We start from the raw sequence: 21,136 nt of genomic DNA, 5'->3' as shown, positions 1-21,136 counted from the left end.
GATACTTTTATTACTTTCATGATGATTGTACCAGCACATGAGTCTCTGATCGACGCATAATCAGGACAAAGAAAGAGATGTTTGGTTTTCAATCAAAGATATCTTAAAGAAAATGAGTCAGTCTTTAAAAAAGTTCCAACGAGTGCACTGTGTCGTTTTGCTGTAATTAAATACATCTCTAGTGTGGTCAATCCAAATTGGAATTAAGCCTCTGATTTTCTCTTTCATTGTTGTTTGATCAATTACAATAAGTCATATTGCTGGATTCAATCTTCAACTAAGTTGTGAGTCAAGTTCATTATTGTTTGGATCAAGCCCAGCCTTGATTCTTCTTATGTTACTAGATCAATTGCGTATAAGTCACATTCTTGAGGAAGTTAAGATGGTCTTCCACGAAATTATACACGATTTCTGCTGACTTATACCTTGATCTATATCTACAATTGATTAAAAATGAGACATATCAACTACGTAAACAGCCACATTCTCAAGTGCTGAGATTTTCTCAAATCTCAATGATTTCCAGATAGGAACATCTGCTGGCTAAACTGGTTGATATGAAACATTCTAGAAGATCAAGTTTTGTTGTTGATTTTCAATTGGCAATCAAGTGAGTCTCTGATCACATGTTATTGGAAGATTCAGCATGAATCTTCACGAAGTTTATTTTACACTTCTGCTGACAGAACCACTTGATTCAATTCTAAGAAAGTTTGATTAAAAATGTTGATTCAATGTTGTGTCTAATTACGGGCATACGTGTCACTCTCTGAGAAAATACCAATTCATATTTTCTTTCAGGATTCAACAGCTTCAACCTCTTAATTATTGTTCAAACACTGGTCTGCGATCACCTCGACGTGTAACCAGCTCTCTACATTCTACGTTATTTTAGATCAGCTATTTTAATCTCAGTTATTAATGCCTAATTCACCTTTTGCTAATAAATAAGTTTAAATAATTAATTAAAATTTCTCTTATTCTTTTTTTTTTCCATTTGATTAATTAACTTTCAAACATATTAATTCTCTTTTATTCATTTTTTGGTCCTTCGAGCCGGATACGTCCGGCCAGTCATTTCGTTTTTTATCAATAGAGTCTTGTTTCTTTTAATATTAAGTGATAAAGTTTGTTCACAATTCCTTTCAAACATGAGAGCTGAACACGTCGAGCGTCGTTTAGATCAACAATTGTCGTACGCAGAACGCATTGAAAATGCGTACGAGCACTTGATGAGTGTTGGACGCGGAGATGTCTCTCGTCATCGGATCGAGTCAAGGCTCCAGGCTCTCAGAGAGGAATGGGGAAATTTCAACGTCAACAATGACGCAATACTTATGTGTATCAGAAAAGTTGAATTTCCTCAGCGTACTGTGCTCGAACAGCATACTTATTTCATAAACAAAGTTTATAATAAGACGTACCAGACGTACTTGGACAACGTTGAAAGGATGTCGAATTTACTCGAAACAACATGTGAGACAGCGTCAACATCATCGGCCTCACAGCCTACTTCTGTTATCACTCATATAAATTCAAGATTACCACGCATAGATATACGAAAGTATGATGGAACATTTAACAATTGGTTGCCATTCAGAGATTTATTTACATCTATTGTGATTTCAAATGCATCAATTTCATTGGTCGAAAAATTACAATACCTCAAAATAAGTTTAACCGGTCCAGCAGCTCAATTCATCAAGAATATTTCATTGACTTCAGAAAATTTTCAAAAAGCATGGGATTCTCTTACTTCATTTTATGAAAACGATCGACTCTTAGTTCAATCTGCAGTTGCATCATTATTCGCAATTAAAGCGATGACTAAAGAATCAGCTTCTGAGTTAGAACAGTTATATTCATCTACATTACAAGCATATAGAACTTTAGAAACATTGAATCGTCCCATTCATTCATGGGATGACATATTGGTACATTTAACTGTCAATAGGCTAGATGCTAATCTAGTGAGATCTTGGGAAAACTACTTGGGCGCTTCAAAAAGACCACCTACATGGGATCAACTTGAGAGCTTCTTAAAAACCAAAATGGTTTCACTTCAATCCTTTGAAAAGATTCCTAAAAAATTATCAGGAACTAATAATTCAAGACAACATCATTTCAAGTCACATCATTCGACGAGTCAAGAAAGTATTGGAAATTCGTTCTCATCCAAACAACAGACATGTCCTTGTTGTTCAAAACCACATCCATTAACAAAGTGTTCTCAATATGCATCTAAAACCATTAAACAGCGTCAAGAATTTATCAAATCCAAGAAACTATGCTATAATTGTCTAAAATATCATTTTCGATCAAACTGTAATTCATCGCATCGGTGTTTAAAATGTGGGCGTAAACATCACACATCACTGCATCAATTTCAAGATTTCAATTCTTCGAACAAACAGGTTCAGTCATCAACACTGGTGAATCAGTCAAATTCAACACACACCGAAGAACCTTCAAAACAAGTCAATCATCTTCATAAGCCATTACAGGTTCAAGCGATTGTATTTTTAGCAACAGCTCAAGTCAAAATTCTACATGAAAATGGAACTTCTCTAGAAGTTCGAGCTCTTATTGATCCAGGTTCAGAAATCTCTCTGATATCAGAATATGTGGTTCAACAATTAAAGCTTCTGAGAAAATCAGCATCCATTCCTATCATCGGAGTTGGAGCTAAAAGAACTGGTTCAACTAGAGGATTAGTGAACCTGAAAATTAAACCTCATTATGAATCTGCAACTATTATAGCTTGTCAAGCTTATGTCCTACCTAAATTAACTTCAAGAATTCCTTCAAAGACATGTCATATACCTCAATGGGATCATTTGAAGAATTTATTATTAGCAGATCCTCATTATACCAAACCAGGAGCAATTGATTTAATATTGGGCTCTGACATTTATGGATCTCTATTAGAAGGATCAATTGTAAAAGGTCCAGATAACTCACCTACAGCTCAGCTTACTCAATTGGGTTGGATAATTTCTGGACCGTCAAGCATAAATTCTGATCAACGAGAGGTGACTTCAAATCATTGTTCATTGGATAAAGAGTTGTACTCTCTTTTAGAAAACTTTTGGCATCAAGAGGAAATCATTAGTTCTAAGAATAAAACCTTAGATCCAAAAGAACAAGAATGTGAAAACCATTTCATTGCTACTCATTCTCGTGATGACTCTGGTCGTTACATAGTAAGACTTCCATTCAGGACTCCAGTAAACCAAATAGGAGAGTCAAAGTTATCTGCTATTCGAATGTTAAATCATCTACAGAGAAAATTCTCTTCTAATCCTGATTTTTATCAAGCTTATTCTTCGTTTCTTAAAGAATATAAAATGTTGCATCATATGAATCAAGTAGCTGACGATGAGCCTGAACCAAAGGTTAGTTTTTATCTACCTCATCACGGAGTCATCCGTGAATCCAGTATCACAACGAAATTGAGAGTAGTCTTTAATGGCTCATGTCAAGTAACAAATGGAATTCCTCTAAATGAAGCATTACATGCTGGTCCAAAGCTTCAAATCAATCTTTTCGATATTTTAATATGGGTACGGCAATTCAAATTTTTATTTTCTGCTGACATTGAGAAAATGTACCGCCAAGTTCAAGTACATAAAGATGATTGGCCGTTTCAACGAATTCTTTGGAAAGAAGAGGGTAAAATTATCAAGTTTGAGCTGACAACAGTTACTTACGGATTAGTGTGTGCTCCTTACTTGGCTTTACGTGCTGTACTTCAATTGATTAAAGATGAGGGTCATCAATTTCCTTTAGCGGCTGAAATATTGCTCAAAGGACGTTACGTTGATGATGTATTTGGAGGAGCTGATACAATTGAAGAAGCTCAACTTAAAGCTAAACAAACATATGATCTCTGCATGGCGGGCGGTTTTCCTTTAAGAAAATGGATAAGTAATGAACCAGAAGTTTTAAAGCTCATCGACTCTAATTATGTAATCAATACACAATCCATTTCACTTAAAGAGCAAGTTGTTCACACTCTTGGCCTGTCTTGGAAGCCTGCATTAGATACTTTTCAGTTTAAACTATTGGATGCATCTGTTACAAAATTCACCAAACGTTCGGTATTATCAAAAATAGCACAGTTTTTTGATCCACTTGGTTTATTGTCGCCAATTTTTATTAAAGCTAAAATTTTTATGCAAGAGTTATGGGTAATCAAAACTGGTTGGGATGATCCTCTCAATGATTCTCAGGTAAAATCTTGGAAGACTTTTATTGATTCATTGGATGAGCTGAATCACATTGAAATACCTCGATGGACTGGTATGATGAAGAATTTATCTATTGAAATACATGGATTCAGTGATGCTTCTCAATTGGCAATTGCAGCAGTAGTTTATATTAAGACATATGGATTAAATACAACCCAAGTTACACTGTTGTGTTCAAAAACTAGAGTTGCACCAATTAAAAGAATGACAATTCCCAGACTGGAGTTATCAGCAGCAGTATTATTAACCAAACTCGTCGCTCAGTGTCGACAAGTATTAAATCTGAACCAAGCTCCATGCTACCTTTGGACAGACTCTGCTATTGTTCATATTTGGCTCAATAATCATCCTTCTAGATGGAAAGAATTTGTTCATAATAGAGTATGTTTAATTCAAGATTTAATTCCGCAAGCGAAATGAGAATTCGTACCAGGAACAATGAATCCAGCAGATTGTGCATCAAGGGGTTTAACTGCAAAAGAACTTAAAGATTATGTACTATGGTGGAAAGGCCCTTCCTGGTTAGTTGATGATTCGTCAATGTGGCCTACGCTACCTTTACCTAATAAGTCTACAAAGGATTTAGAAGAACGAAGTAAAATATTACCTAAAGTTGTTCATCTCTGTATTAAAAATCAAATCTGGGATCTTCAAAATCGATTTTCAAATTTGACCAAGCTTTTAAGAGTAACAGCAACATGCAAACGAGCAATTAAATGTTTTAGAAATCAATCTAAATCTCTCGCAATTTGTCCACTTTCTCCAGCTGAAATCAATGAAGCACGACTGTTCTGGATTAAGTTAATTCAACACCAGTATTTTAGCAAAGAAATTTCTTGTTTACAACAGAAACAAGAGATTCCAAACTCAAGTTCTTTGCTTAAACTTACTCTATTCATAGATCGTCAAGGCTTGTTGCGAGTTGGAGGTCGATTAAATCACTCGTCATTGTCAACTGATACCAAACATCCATATATTCTTCCAAAGGATGTGCACTTTTCAATTTTGATCATCGACGAAGCTCATAAGCGGGTATTTCATGGCTCTACTCAAGATACTCTTATGTATATTAGAAATCAGTATTGGATTTTAGGTGGACGAAATCCAATTCGTTCGTTCATTCTCAAATGTGTCAGATGCACTCGGTATCGGCGACTTCAAGCAAGTCAATTAATGGGACAATTACCTTATTCCAGAGTAAATCCAAATAGAGCTTTTTTACATACTGGCCTAGATTATGCAGGACCTTATGTGATTAAAACTTGGAAAGGTAGACTTATAAAGCTTGGGTTTCCTTGTTCATCTGTTTAACTACTTCAGCAGTACACTTAGAATTGGTTACTGATTACACAACAGAAGCATTTATAGCTGCCTACAAACGATTCGTATCAAGAAGAGGTATTTGTTCGGATTTATACAGTGATTGTGGCACAAATTTCAAAGGCGCTGAAAAAGAATTAAAGGATTTATTCACGAAAAACAGTCAACAACTTGGTGAAATGGCTGCTTTGGTTGCTAATGATGGTACTTCTTGGCATTTCAACCCGCCTGCAACTCCTCATTTCGGAGGCAAATGGGAAGCAGCTATTAAATCAATGAAACATCATTTGAGACGTGTTGCAGGCGACATACACTTCACTTATGAAGAATTTACTACTTTGTTAATCCAAGTTGAAGCAATCCTTAACTCAAGACCGTTAATGCCATTGACTGATGATCCAGATGATCTTGATGTCTTAACTCCAGGGCATTTTTTAATTGGCCACTCTCTAACGATAATTCCAGAACCAAATTTGGAAACTATAAAGTCATCAAGGCTTTCTCGATGGCAGCTTATCAGCCAGATGACACAAAGTTTTTGGACTAAATGGTCTCGGGAATATCTTCAACGATTTCAAGCTATTTACAAATGGAACAAGCTTACTCCATCTCTTAAACCAGGTAATATTGTTCTGATTATCGATGAACGATATCCACCTGGTAAGTGGCCTATGGGCAAAATTATTCAAGTACATCCAGGCAAGGATGGTTTAGTTCGAGTTGTCACTCTTAAAACGAGTACAACAACAATGACTCGACCAATTACAAAGCTCTGCCCTCTTGTGATTGATTCAACTTCTGAGAGTTCGTCGCTGAAGTCGACGAAGGCGGGCGGAAATGTTTAAAATCATGATGTTACATTGTTACATTAACACCATTCTTTTATTTTTAATAAAATGATGAAGCTAAGACTACAATTTTTTAACTAATATATTTAGTATAAGGTTTTCGTTAAGAGTCTGTTTCAAGTACTCTCATGTTTACTTAAGTATTGGTTTCCATTCATCTGTTGATACTTTTATTACTTTCATGATGATTGTACCAGCACATGAGTCTCTGATCGACGCATAATCAGGACAAAGAAAGAGATGTTTGGTTTTCAATCAAAGATATCTTAAAGAAAATGAGTCAGTCTTTAAAAAAGTTCCAACGAGTGCACTGTGTCGTTTTGCTGTAATTAAATACATCTCTAGTGTGGTCAATCCAAATTGGAATTAAGCCTCTGATTTTCTCTTTCATTGTTGTTTGATCAATTACAATAAGTCATATTGCTGGATTCAATCTTCAACTAAGTTGTGAGTCAAGTTCATTATTGTTTGGATCAAGCCCAGCCTTGATTCTTCTTATGTTACTAGATCAATTGCGTATAAGTCACATTCTTGAGGAAGTTAAGATGGTCTTCCACGAAATTATACACGATTTCTGCTGACTTATACCTTGATCTATATCTACAATTGATTAAAAATGAGACATATCAACTACGTAAACAGCCACATTCTCAAGTGCTGAGATTTTCTCAAATCTCAATGATTTCCAGATAGGAACATCTGCTGGCTAAACTGGTTGATATGAAACATTCTAGAAGATCAAGTTTTGTTGTTGATTTTCAATTGGCAATCAAGTGAGTCTCTGATCACATGTTATTGGAAGATTCAGCATGAATCTTCACGAAGTTTATTTTACACTTCTGCTGACAGAACCACTTGATTCAATTCTAAGAAAGTTTGATTAAAAATGTTGATTCAATGTTGTGTCTAATTACGGGCATACGTGTCACTCTCTGAGAAAATACCAATTCATATTTTCTTTCAGGATTCAACAGCTTCAACCTCTTAATTATTGTTCAAACACTGGTCTGCGATCACCTCGACGTGTAACCAGCTCTCTACATTCTACGTTATTTTAGATCAGCTATTTTAATCTCAGTTATTAATGCCTAATTCAACTTTTGCTAATAAATAAGTTTAAATAATTAATTAAAATTTCTCTTATTCTTTTTTTTTTCCATTTGATTAATTAACTTTCAAACATATTAATTCTCTTTTATTCACTGTATTAATTGTAGAACTTTTTTTAAGACGATGTGTTTAGGGTGATCCCATCGCCTTCGGGAAAACTGTTATATCCGAAATTTTTGCGTCTTAATTTATCGATTAATCTATTCAACCAATATTTAACTATCAGCCAAATATATACTCTTCGTTTCGGCGCTCGTTCACATAAGTACAATTTCCAGACTCCATAATCGCTTCGCTTTTAATGTCCTAAAATCTCATTGCGATATTGATGAGGAAACTTGGTAGTTTTGCATTTTTGTTCTCAATTTATCCCTAAAATTGCCGGGCGAACGTCTTATAGCTGATAATAGTTAATAGTTATTTTTCAATCATTTACTTTCTGGAGTTTTCACCCTTAATAAATACTATATATTTTTTTTTATAAATCCGATGAAGTTCAGAGAATTATAATCACAAGATAGTGTTATCAAGCAATTTTTTACAATTGAATAATAGTGAAATAAAAGTTATTAATTTGCTGTCTTCAATTTGACATCTATCCTTCTCTTTTGTCTACTATTCATAACCTCTAACTGGATGTATCTCACTCTCTCGCTCTCTCGTCTGGCATCAAAATTCACACTACAACTAGCTGTCAACAGTAAGGATAACTTGCATATTTAACACATATTCTTTCTCTTTCTTTAACTTAGGTGAAGAACAGAGAGCCTCTAGATAATACAAGGTTTATTAAGTAGAACGATCCCACAATTTTATTTGTTGATATTAGAGCTAGTTCTAATATCTACGAAACCCCCTTTTGTCCGAGTCTCAGAAGCTCTTTTTTTGCATAACAAACTCAATTTTTACTATATTTCGATTATTGACTAATTTTATATGGCCATATAAATTCACAACTAGGAATTATTAGGAATGTTTATTAGTGGTTATATTATTTACGTCCGATATAAATTTATCAATAATTAATAAATCTTGTTTGCAGGAAGATCGAATATTATTTTCAGTTATATTCTATACATTAATCCTGACTTATCTCCAATGTTAAATCATAGTATTTTCATAGGAAACAAAAATCAAATCTGTTAGGATGAATAATTTTATAAATATTAACGATTTATTTATTTTCCCAGCAACATATGTAGTAATTACTAATAAATATGATCAATTTTGAATAAATCCTTCTATTAGTATGTCTGGAAACTAAATGAAAAATAACCGTAAAAAGTAAATTAAAAATTCAACGATTGTAACTTACAATTGCACATGAAATTTCCTAAACATTGTCAATGACTTTTTATTTCATGAACACCTGTAACATAATTCTATGTTTTGTACAGATATTCAATGATGTGAAGTATAATTCGATATTTTGTTGAACTTTAATAAATTTTATTGAAATTCACTCATAAAATGAAAAACTCATCTATACTGACTGAAAATTACAATTCATGTGTTAAGTATTTTCCAATGTGAACATTGAAACACGCCTTACTCGTTGAATTGATAATCTTAAAAATTTTTCGTCGATATTTCTGCATAATCCTAAGTAAATGATGTAATTGCTTCTTTGAATCCGAACAATGAATTCTTTTAATCAACAAAACATTTTCTGATATGTTTATTTGACATATGTATATGGTCATTGATATCTATAGATATAGTTGAAATAATTTGTTTATGAAGCCGATAACCGAGTGGGTTAAGGCACCAGATTAGATGCACACGAATTGGTGGTCATAGGTTCGAATCTACCTCAGCATGAGCTTCACTACAATATCGATTTTTCGCAGTATTTTCACAAGCTAATGTTCACTCTATAATATGTCAACAATAAAAAAATCTTAATATAATCGAAATCATTTTTTATTTTATTTTTAATAAAGAAATATCAGGGTTACTTTTAACCTAAAAATTTTATCCCTTACATAGTGTAATTTTCAATAGATGTTGAATAAATTTCAACGTGCGTATAGTACGTACATAAGTAGGTTTCAGTGCTGCGTACATGAAATTTACTGTACAAATGTTGAGTAAAATTACTATACAATTTTACATGTGAAAAACGTTTATTTTATACGATGTCTGAAATAGTTGTTTTGAAAAGATAGTGTTCGCAACTACTTTAAGTATTGTTTTTTAAATATTCTTGCAAAATTGGACCCATAAAATCATACCATTTTGGTAACGTTTATTCTTCATAATATCAAATAGTATTTTTACTAAATGACTTTAATATATATTTAATATAATTGGAATATTCTAATTTCATGATCAGAGATGAGGTTATGAGCGTGTGACATCACAAATCACTCATTAGTGATGTAGATAGCTGTTATAATTATTCACTATAACAACAATCTGTTTGTAACAATACTTTAGATAATTCTTTTAACTAGAAATTTTTTTCAATGAACGATTATTTTTAAGCGCACAAATACGTTATTTGCATGTCTGGGTTGCTGATTAACTCAATAAAACTGCAATGAATTAAGAGAAATAAAGTAGGGGATAATAATATAAAAAACTCACAAAGCTATTTAATATTTTGTTGAAACAATGAATTGAATGTGAAGAAAGGAAAATATATAGCTTTCATTGCGTCCTCATCTAAACGAGAAGTATTGTATTAAAACGTGCAAATTGGTGAGTCGTTACCGCCTAGAATCCTATACGCTTTCCTCGCGTGGGAACTCGATCCAATGCAGGTCATTAAAGGCAATGCACTCATTTGAGTAGCACCCGTCGTTTTTCTAATTGCTCTACCATCGCTTGCAATATCCAGACTACTGTTAATGCGAAGCTTGAAACCTAAGCTTCAAAATTTCAATTCAAGGCATACGAACGATAATACACCCTCATGATTATTTGCTATGAGGTTCACTATTTTTTTTTTCAATTATCAATAAAACTAAAATAAAAAAACGTCAATAAAAAATGAAAAGGTAATAATAATTTTAGACTTCGAATATAACAAGATGAAATGGTTAACAGTTTTTGTAAGTTTAAAAAATGTAGTGCAATATTTTTTGAAAAATTATATAAGTGGAAACTTCGTGTCTACACAAAAAAAAATGACTTAAAAATTTAATTAATATCTGAGTGAAAAATATGGACTGAAAAAAAGATGATTTACACTGCAGTAAAAAATTTTTTGGCTGAATCGAATTTTCTAATTGTCAAATCTGCACGTGTTTTACAATCGAGAATTTTTTTCTTATTCGGAAATGAGAATGCGGTTTATCGTGATTGTGATTCTCGGTTATTTAATTGTGGAATTTTAGCAGTTGATTTAATGGACCAACTCTCAAAAAAATTTCCAAGTTAATAGAGTTATGACGGCCGAGTTGGATTAACGAATCAGAGAGTAATCATGAATTATGAATATTTCACACATTCGAAAGTTGGATGTATCAATTAAAAATAATAAATATAGAAAGAAAGGTTAGTACAAGAGGAGAAGGTAAAATTATGGGTCACTGTTTTATTTTTACTTAATCACATTTTACTCGGTTAAATTATCACCGATCATCACTATTCAAATTTCCCATGTTTTTCAAAGAAGTTCTTTTTCAATATATATGTGGGAAATTTATTACTGATTGGACCATAATCCTACCTTCTCCTTTAATGTAATCTTATCATGCTGATAAAAATATGAAAAGCTTTCATAGATAATTGAAAACATAAAAACTTTATTTTTAATTTTTTTCAATTTGACTCAAATGAATGCCATGTTAAGTTTTAAAGAAAGTAATATAGTTTAAAATTTTTTACATCTAAGAAAATGGTTCATAATGTTTTCCATCATCGATAAGTAAAGTAGATTAAACGATAAAATTTTCCTGGATGGTAAATCAAATTTAAGTCAACATGAAGCGAACTTAAAACAATGCTGTAAATAAGTAAAGTATATTAGGTTTGAGAGCTTGCAAGTTTTTAAGAAATCTTAAAAATTTTATAGAAAATGAATAAATAACTACAACGTCATCTGACACATTGTATGTATCAAATTATAAAATTATTATTTAAGTCATATCATTTATTGCTGATTCAATTATTAATCATTTCTTTTTTATATAATTTGTTATTTTTTAATATATTTTGAATAGTTTCTTCTTAAAACATTTCAAAATTTTCATTATTTAAACATTATATTAAATAATAATAATAACAAGTCACATACGTTGACGTTTATTTATTGCTTTTCTGTTTGACACAAATTTCCAAGTTGTGTTAGTTTTTCATTATTTTCATGATGAAGTGTTATGTGGGCTGATTACTTGAAATAAAGATAAGCATTGAAAGAAAGGCACTGAAAAATGTTTGAGGTTGCTTTTAAAAAATGTTTCAACTCAACCGTGTCATCGCGTGTTCTCGTTCTCACACGTTATATTTGTGTATTTCTTCCGCACATTTACGTAGCGATTTGCACCTCGTATTTGTCTCTTTTTACTTCGTTTATCTTCTTTTGCAACAGACGGCTTCCTCCCATAGGTGTAGAACTGAAGAGAAGTAGAAAACAGTGACCAGGTTGCACGCGAGAAAACTGTAAGAAGACAATGATTGATGGTAGACTTAGACGAAACAACTTTATCAACTGTATACCTTGTCAAGCGACGGAAGGAAAACCGGTAATGTGAGCAACACATTACATGTTACTTGGATCCAAGTTTGCACTCATCTCTGACGGATATCTCTAGAGTAGCGGATGTTATTTTAATTTTTCACTGAGACTTATCAGCATACAAGATGGATTGAAAAGTACAAGATTGAAATACACCTCGAAATGCAAATGACTTTAAATTTTTTGTCTCTTTTTTTTATGTTTACATTTAATAAAATTATATTATCGGAAAATTAAATTTATTATTGATAGATTATATTTAATATTGATTATAAATTATTTTCCAATCGGTTGTAATATTATTAAATTCGAAATATATATGATGACTTAAATTAATATAAATCTCTTTTGTTCATCAAATTCTAAGTGGATTTTATTAAGCAAATTATTAAATACATCTATTGAACAAATTTGCATCATATTCTATATTTTACATAATAAAATTTACACTTATAAGTGCTTTGATAATAGCTATTGAAAATATACTAAAATATTTTATAAAACGTTCGAAGTTTTGGATAAAATTACTTAAATGTTCAATATTCCAAGATTCAACGAGTTACATACAAATCATAGAACAACATGACAAGATATGCAAGTCATTGTTTGTAACGGAAGCTATTGAAAAATGTACTTTGTAAATTTTTTTTATGATAGCACATGCACTATGTGCACTATAATTTATTTCTCAGGTGTCAAATATGAATGAAAATGAATGTAAAGCTATCGTATTATGAAATTTATAAAATCAAAGATCTCTGAATCACTTGTGGATCATCACATACATCATTTTAACAAATCAAATTTCATACTAGCTCCCCTTAAATAAATGCTAACTTATATACATTTCTATCGAATTTCCATATTAAATAATTCAGTGTGTATCTTTAAAAAGTGTTCTTTATAATTTTATCTGTGTAAAAAATACTCGTACGACAAATAAGGCGAAAAGAACTGTTGAATAATAAAAAATGGCTCGTATATTAAAAATTACGAGTTTCAAAAATTTACATGAGCGAGCCACATGTTGAGTCCCCGAAACCCTTCCAGATGTCCTGGCAATAAAACCAAGGAAAAAATTGAAAGGGAAATTTCCAATAAAACTTCAAATACAAAATCTGGCGAAAGGATTTTCCCAACCTTTTTTTTATTATCGCTGGCGTGAGAAAATCCTTTCCACCTCCTTCACCCACCCAATGCTTATCTCACCCCACCACGCCCATGTTCTCCCTCCTTGAGGAAGAGCTACAAAAATCAAGGAAGACAAGGGCCTGTCCTTCTTGATCTTGCACAGATTCCTTTTCGCTTTCGTTGAAAGATCACGGACTTTGCTTTTTTCGATCTATCGTTGAATTGTCGTTGTTCTGGGTATTGTGTGAAGTGAGTTGTTCCTGCGATACGTCTGTGACACCTTCTGCCTTGCGATCGAGCTTCTTCTGGAACTACCTGAAAGCTGATTACCATCTTCCCGCGACGTGGTCCAGGTTGCAGTTATCATCGTCAACTGGGAATTCCCGATAACCACTCATCAGCTGATCCAGGTTCTTCGTTGAGGATTCTGCAGCAAACAATCTTCAGTCAAAGTAAGAGTTTGTTAACAATCCATTCATAAGTTCTGCAGAAGAGTCTCCACAGAGACTAAGTGCTTCTGCAGAGATCTCCACGCAGATCAATCCGCTATTAGTTCCGTAGAAGGGTCTCCATGCAGACTAAGTGCTTCTACAGGGATCTATATGCTTCCTTGATTATTCGTTCTGTAGAAGAGTCTCCACGCAGACAAAGGGCTTCTACAGAGATCTCTATGCAGATCACTCTTATTCTTTGTGCACCAACGATTTCGAACCTTCGAAGCGATGCTCCTACATCCTTCAGCAATCTTGATCTGTCCGATCCAAGTCTGACAGAATTGCATCTTCATTCTTTTTCTTTCAGTCAAATCAAATCAAGTCAAATCAAATCACATCAAATTAAACGCTGATCCATCCGTCACCACCTCCAGAACCATCGTTGGACTCAGTGCTGCTCAACTCTCATCGATTCGCGGATCACCCCTGATTCCCTCATCTCCACCATAGAGATCAAACATTTACTATATTAAATTATCGAGATTAAAATTTCTAAATAACCTGATAAACTTGTGATTGTTTTAGCATTGTAATAGTAGCTTAATATCATTCTTTACGTTATTTATCTCATTAGCATTAATATTACCACTACATTGGTGTACCCTCCAGATAGGCAACGTTTTGTATTAATTTAGTATTATCGTTATTATTTTCAATAAAACCAGCTATTTTTTAAACAAGAACGTTTATTTTAATCAGTTATTTATTCCCTGTTTATTTTGAAACGGCTTTTTCAGTCTCTTATAATGCAAATACTGAAGAATCCTCATTCGCTTTACGATTCAATGCCAATAAATGAAGCTACGCCAAGTATTATTGAGTGAACGCCACCTCACAACTCCCCAGCTTGGTATTTCACATCATGAAAGCTCTTGCGCGTTTTGCATATCCATGCGACATTGGAATTTTTAAAGGCTTTTCAGAAAACTTTTCACTCCTATGCAAAAGTACTCAGTGTATGCGTATAATATTTCTCGTCTATGTCATCATATTTTTTCGATAAGTCTATATCTTTTTACGTTTATTTTATGACGTTTTCTATGTACTTATGTTTTATAATCAAAAGAACGTTTGCTTTAAAGGATAACTAGAGGAAAATATTCGAGCTTACAAGAGTATTCTTTTGTATATAAAGTAGACGAGTATGTAGAAGAAATGAAAAAACTATCGCAAAGAAAAAACGTCTGAGATAGGTCAAGTTATTTTATCAATTGAGTTTCTTTTTAAGCAAGTTTTTATATCTTGTCAATTTTCCGTATCATTACTGATATGACATCAATACTTTGCTTATCCAATGTGATTTACTGACCCCAATATCATTTAGTAACAAACTTCGTGCTTTTCTATGACCCAATTCACACTTTTACGATCTCTTCGTCAAGTAGATCTACTGAGTATCATTTTATTTTATTCCCGACTTGTTCGTTACATGAAAATTGTCTCAACGATCTTGGCAACGTAAATCTTTGAGGGAATTTTTTGTTAATTAGCTAGAGAATTTATAATATTTTTCAGCAATGTTATTTACAAGTTTTATTCTACAAGGGAGTACACAGTAATACATAAATCTTTAGTTTAATTTAAACTGTCATTCAGTCGATGTTAATTAAAAATTGTAATTATCTGTGATATTTTAGAGTCTATCATGTCAGTGACAAAAAATTTACACCCCAATATAATTGGGTATACATTTTACGTAGTATAATCAACTTTAAGCAAAATTAGTCGTTTGTTTATTATAAATTGGGTTTAGTTATAAAATTACTTGTTCGGTCGTAGATTTATTGTTGATATTTCCATGAAATTTCAAGTCTGAAAATAAAAATAAAATCTGTTGAGTATTAATTGAGATTGAGAAATTAAAGTTAATGAATAGGCAATTCGTTAAGTAAGTCTAAAAAAGCGGTTGTATGATATGAGTAAAATTTGTTGTACATTCAATACAAACCTTTTAAAATACAATATTTTAATTTTACTCAAACTTGAAAGTTACTTATTTAATCAAATGAAAAATTATGATTAATAACTCGTCAGTTAAATATGATTTCATTTACAATTAAGTAACAACACATACATTTATTCTTCTGTAATAAATCTCCTTCAATTCCATCTCAATGATGTTCGAGATCATTTCAAAAAATTTCTTCTCTGAATTTTTATTAAAATGCTACACTAATCTCTTATTACCTTTAATTACTAAAGTAGCTGTCATGATCATTTTCTTTCCTGTCATGATCTATTTTTAAGTCAATAAGAACTCAATATTACTAAAAATGTTTCTATTGACTGATGTAATCTAATAGGTTAATATAAGAAGATGTTTAAGTTGTGAGATTAGTTAATCCATTTAGACAGGATTTCGAATTTTCTGTCTGTAACTTAAAGTTGACTTAGACTGCTCATCTGTGGAGTAATGCATTTAGTTATACCTTTAAGTTAGCGGTGTACACTTGAAGTTGACGGTGGTGAATCAAAGAGCTGGAGTGATTGAGAGAGGAAGCAAGAGAGTAAGGATGCAGTGGTAGGAGATGTGAGAGGTCAGAGTCCTATTACCCGATTAAATACCTGACCAGACCTTTGATCTGGACTCGATCCGAAAATTGTATAGACCAATCTTGTGACCTATGCACAGTCATTCACCAGTGTCTGATTAAGTTCATCCCAGTAGAACAATCGGATCTTAATTCCACAATAATTAGGATAATTGTGTGAGCCTGAACAATCTATCATAAGTCGCATTATGGTAACATAATTAATACCAAATTATCCGGAATTTGATCATTTTTATAACCAGGAAAATACAAATAAATTGATTATGTCATTGAGTTATGATGAACTTTATAATTATTCATAATATCAGTGGAATCAAAAAGATTTCTGATAAATAATTCTCAAAATATAGATATATGAATCAAAACCTTGAAGCTTTCTCTCTAATTTTACTTAATTGGTGTTTAATTTTTTTATTAAATTTCATACAAAACATTGTTTTTTGTAAAATAAAATTTTTATTAACAATTTTGTGATAAAAATATTTTGTCATGTAATTAAAAAATATTATTCTATTAGAGGTAGCAGTTAGATGCAGATATTATTATTTTTTCTGTTTTTAATTGTTGATTACATTCAAAATAGAACAATTTTTATTTTCAGGTGATTTACGAGCGGAGTTTACGTAGATGCATTCTATCCCTAGTAGCAGGTATGTAACTATAATATCAAGCAGATACATAAAATGTTATGACGACAACTTGAAATTGTATGTCTTTTGTTACCGTGCAAAAATATTTTAGTTTTATGACATCCCATTATCGGCATTTCACCTTCTGACCGTAGATAAACTACATTATTCACGATAAAAATCGTTGTGATATAGATGTCTTACCAATAAAAATATCAATTTTATGTATCTATTATTATTTATTATTTAAGATATGTAGCCTCAACAAGTTCTCTTTATACTCGAAACATTACGGCTATCAAGTGATGGGTCCACTGTCTTTTTCATATATTCAAATTCAGATATTCTTCTATAGATAAAAAATGGCTATTTTAGTCATGTTTTTTAAGGATAAAAGGATTGTTAAAATGTCAGTAAAATATTATATTATCGTTAGCTGATAATCAACTCATTTTCAGATAGTGATAATTTTTATTTACTATTTCATTTTTCATGGATATTTTTAGATCAGTTTTGTCGATTATGAATGGTAACAGATATCGAAAAATTATATTCTCTTTCAACAAAAAATACCAAATACCTAAGTACGTACAATTGGATGCAATAATATAGGGAAATTGATTCAAATGTTATCTGATTCATACAAAAAATATCAAAAATTTAAGAATTCATGTTTATAATATATGCGATTCATACAGTACATCCATATTTCTTTTCACGTTCTCTTTATCATTTTACCGGGTTTTATGTTGAATATGCCGCTATCATGACGAAGTAAATTAAATTCCCTCTCCTGACAATTCAACTCAACGTGACTCTAGGGAATCGATTCAATTCTCAGCAGATTTTTATCAGAGTTTAGAAGAAAGCGTTAGCAGAGCCGCTGGCGGCTTCTGAAGATTCTTTAATAACGTGGCAAATTTAACATTTTCCCGTACCATTTCTCCTCCTACTGTGTCGTTTCACTTGAAAGCTCAAGCTTGCAATCTTCCACCCTAAATTGCTGACATTAAATTGTACTTGATCGCTCGACACAACGTTTTATCACGGGCCTTACAGAGCTGTTGCGAACATCATTTTATTGGATTTATTTCTAAGCATTGATTTACATGGAAAACTTTAAATATCTATACAGACAGATTGTTATTGATTGATTGGATACTGTGCCGTATCACGAACAATGGAACATTTCTGTTTGTATCGTGTGATCTCTTTGTTTATACATTGTTTAAAAATCATTTAATGTATCATCCTTGAAAACATGGCACAAAATTAATCTATTAGTCATGCAAATAAAGGTATAAGTGATAATGGAGTAAAATTTATTTTTTTCAATTATTGTATTTATTTTGATAAAATTAATACAAGTTTGAGAAACTGATTTAAGAAATCACAGATGAGAGAGTTGATACTAGAAAGTTAAATTGCTTATAAAACTATTGATAAATGGAATTTCTTTCTTATGGAAAGTATTGATCTTTGTAAAATCAAATTACAGTTAATGAACAAATTAATTGGAGTTGTGACGTGAAAATTATTTATTATTGATGATGTGTTAAGATATTCAGCTCATAAAATATAAGTTACATGAATAATATCGTGCGAGTACCTACACCGATAGCAGAAAATAGTTTTATTCACAGTTAAATAGCAATTTTGAAAAGAGCTTTAAGCCTTTTATCTAGGAGTTTTAAAAATAAATTAAATGAGAAATTTTTTTTAGCTTATTTTTTAGACATTTTTATCATGTAATGAAAGATTAATGAAATTTATGAATAGATAAAGAATAAATTAATGTTGTAAAATAAATTATGTTTATAAGTGATGATATATACAGATATTTAGTTCATAAAATTTATCCTACATAAAAAATGTCATGCAAGTAACAAAAGAATGAAATGCAGACAGTCAGGATATCCTCTCACCCTCGTTACTTTTTGAGACGAAAACTAGAGAGTCGGTCGTCGAAAGAGCACTAGTGTTCTCGTATTTGAACCTTTGCTCGAATACTTTCCGGGTCATAGAGTCTAACACGAGAAAAATGTCTACAAAAACTTCATTTGAGGTCGCGTGGTTGAGAATCCCTGATGTTTTTAAGAATTGGCGAGTTTTTATTTTCATTTTTAATTTATTTATGGTTTCCTTTTACTTCCCTTTGAATTTTATTAAAAAGAAAAGTTGCATAAATTTCTTAGGAATTTTATTTATATGGTTCGTGCAAAAGTTTTAAGAAAAGTGAATGGTTGCAGTCAATTTTTAGCGTTGTACTATTCAAATAATTTTTACATAAAAATAAAAATAACTAGTCTCTAATTTCAATAACACATCTTATTTTCTTTAAAATTAAACAAAAAATGTATTTCTGTACTCTGAATATGAAATATTTTATTATCCTAATTAAATACATTCATAAAATATTTCTAAATATTTCAATTATAAATACTCTGCCAATAAATAATTAATTTTATTTAATCAAACATTACTTCATTTTACTATTTTCAAAGTACTCAATAAATACACTAAGAAGTTTCTTATTTAAATTCTACAATTATTTTTTTTAAATATAGTTGAAGAGTATTAAGAAAAATTTCTTATCGGTCAAGTAGCAGTTTCGAACATGGCTATAAATATTATTAAACAATATTTCGAAATATATCTCAAGGTAATTTTAAATTAATATTCAAATAGAAAGGAGCGTTAAAATATACGACGCCTAGAGCAATAAATTTGCAAAAACGCTTTAGAGTTTATCACAGCACATTTAAATCGATTAATAGTACAAGTAGTTACAATATCTCAACCAATCCAAATGTTAGATGTCAAGGATCTCTAGAGATCTCCATTAGCATATACCCGTAACACCCGTTGCATGACCTCCGACTTCCCTTGGTGTGCACACCACTTCCGTCACCCCCAAGATGCTTGAATTAATTCTCCATCGTGCTATTGTATAAACGGATATGGATGCAATTAGAATTGTCATGTGTCATTCTAGACTGATGTTAACCTCGATGTAATCCTTTGGCTACCCAAGATACGCTCGTTTTAATTTAATTACGATTTAATTAGATTGTCTCTCAAATATGTATATTAGTGCAACTGAAAAAGGTGGATAAATTAAAACAAGAAGCATAGTAATGACAATGGCATAATGAAGATAGTCAAGTTATTGTTCCAAAATTAAAACAAAAACATTGAGGAATACTTTTTTATCTTGCACTTCATTCGTATCTAGAATAGAGAATCAGTAAATGGACGAACATGGGGTCTGAGTGTACCTAGTGAGTGAGTGCAGCGAGTGCCAGGGGGTATACATAAGAGCTTTGCGAAATCTCAAGAGCGCTGTAGCACAGCTGATGTGGGAGAAAGATATAGTAGCGAAACAAAAAGCGAATAGATAGGGAAGTATGGTAGAGACATGACCAAGTACAGTATGAGTGAGCAAAGAGTAAAGCGAAATTTGTTGGAGAGCTAAATCTACACGTCATTGCTCGGCAAGAAGAAGAAGAAGAAGAAAAGAATTTAAAAAATAAGAAAATGACAAGTGTATGTGAATGTGTCTGATAAATTGTAACTAGAGAAAAATAGATTCAGGAAGAAAATTCAGAAAAATGTATGAGTTGAGTTTTTTTTATTTCTTTGTGGTATATACGTTTTGCGATAATGGAATTGTAAATTGAAACAATATGTCTCTTGGCAGTTGTTGATTTTTCAGCTCTTCTTCAATCACTTTCTTTAATTTTCCGTTGTTCAATGGTTTCTTGACTCATTCTTTGAACTTTTTCCTTTGTATTGTTGAGGTAGTATATTTTTCTATGGCTTTCGATTATTTTTATTTCATTTTTAAGTTTAAAAAATGACGATAAAAAATCACATTGCATTAGAAAATAATCATTTGTTTGTTTATTTCTCATTAAATTTAATTATTTATTGACAGTTTAAAATTTAAACAAAATATTATTCTGAGATTTTATTCAAAAAATAAGAAAGATATAAATACGTATGGTAAAATCTTATAATTATATTTCACATTTTGAGATAATACAAAAAAAAAAGGAATAATTCTTTGATCACTCGTCAGTATAATTTTTCAACGCGCTTCATTTAATATCGAAATA

The 21,136-nt window shown here is 31.6% G+C and overlaps 3 protein-coding genes and 1 long non-coding RNA gene across 4 annotated transcripts in view; all 4 read left to right on the top strand.

Moving 5' to 3' along the window:
- Positions 1-1,151: 1,151 nt before the first annotated feature.
- LOC118074451 (uncharacterized) lies at positions 1,152-4,670 on the top strand. The gene has a single exon (XM_035095663.1). It carries the CDS (start codon positions 1,152-1,154, stop codon positions 4,668-4,670), a length of 3,519 nt encoding a protein of 1,172 aa, XP_034951554.1.
- An 18-nt stretch (positions 4,671-4,688) lies between these two features.
- Positions 4,689-5,561, top strand: LOC118074450 (uncharacterized). Its single transcript, XM_035095661.1, has one exon. The coding sequence runs from the start codon at positions 4,689-4,691 to the stop codon at positions 5,559-5,561; it is 873 nt and encodes a 290-aa protein (XP_034951552.1).
- Positions 5,173-7,552, top strand: LOC118074311 (uncharacterized). Its single transcript, XM_035095426.1, has 2 exons — positions 5,173-6,865; positions 7,383-7,552. The coding sequence occupies exon 1, from the start codon at positions 5,750-5,752 to the stop codon at positions 6,413-6,415; it is 666 nt and encodes a 221-aa protein (XP_034951317.1). The 5' UTR covers positions 5,173-5,749; the 3' UTR covers positions 6,416-6,865; positions 7,383-7,552.
- A 9,435-nt stretch (positions 7,553-16,987) lies between these two features.
- The window catches only part of LOC118074316 (uncharacterized), a 62,197-nt gene continuing 58,048 nt past the window's right edge, over positions 16,988-21,136 (top strand). Inside the window, exon 1 of the long non-coding RNA XR_004691204.1 lies at positions 16,988-17,039. This is a non-coding gene — a long non-coding RNA (uncharacterized lncRNA). The remainder of the gene's footprint in view (positions 17,040-21,136) is intronic.

Source organism: Chelonus insularis, unplaced genomic scaffold (assembly GCF_013357705.1).
Source record: "Chelonus insularis isolate UGA/USDA-ARS -01 unplaced genomic scaffold, ASM1335770v1 contig_135_pilon, whole genome shotgun sequence".
Taxonomy (NCBI): domain Eukaryota; kingdom Metazoa; phylum Arthropoda; class Insecta; order Hymenoptera; family Braconidae; genus Chelonus; species Chelonus insularis.
The sequence above is the reverse complement of the archived record's forward strand: the minus strand, read 5'-3'. Positions and strand labels throughout refer to the sequence as shown.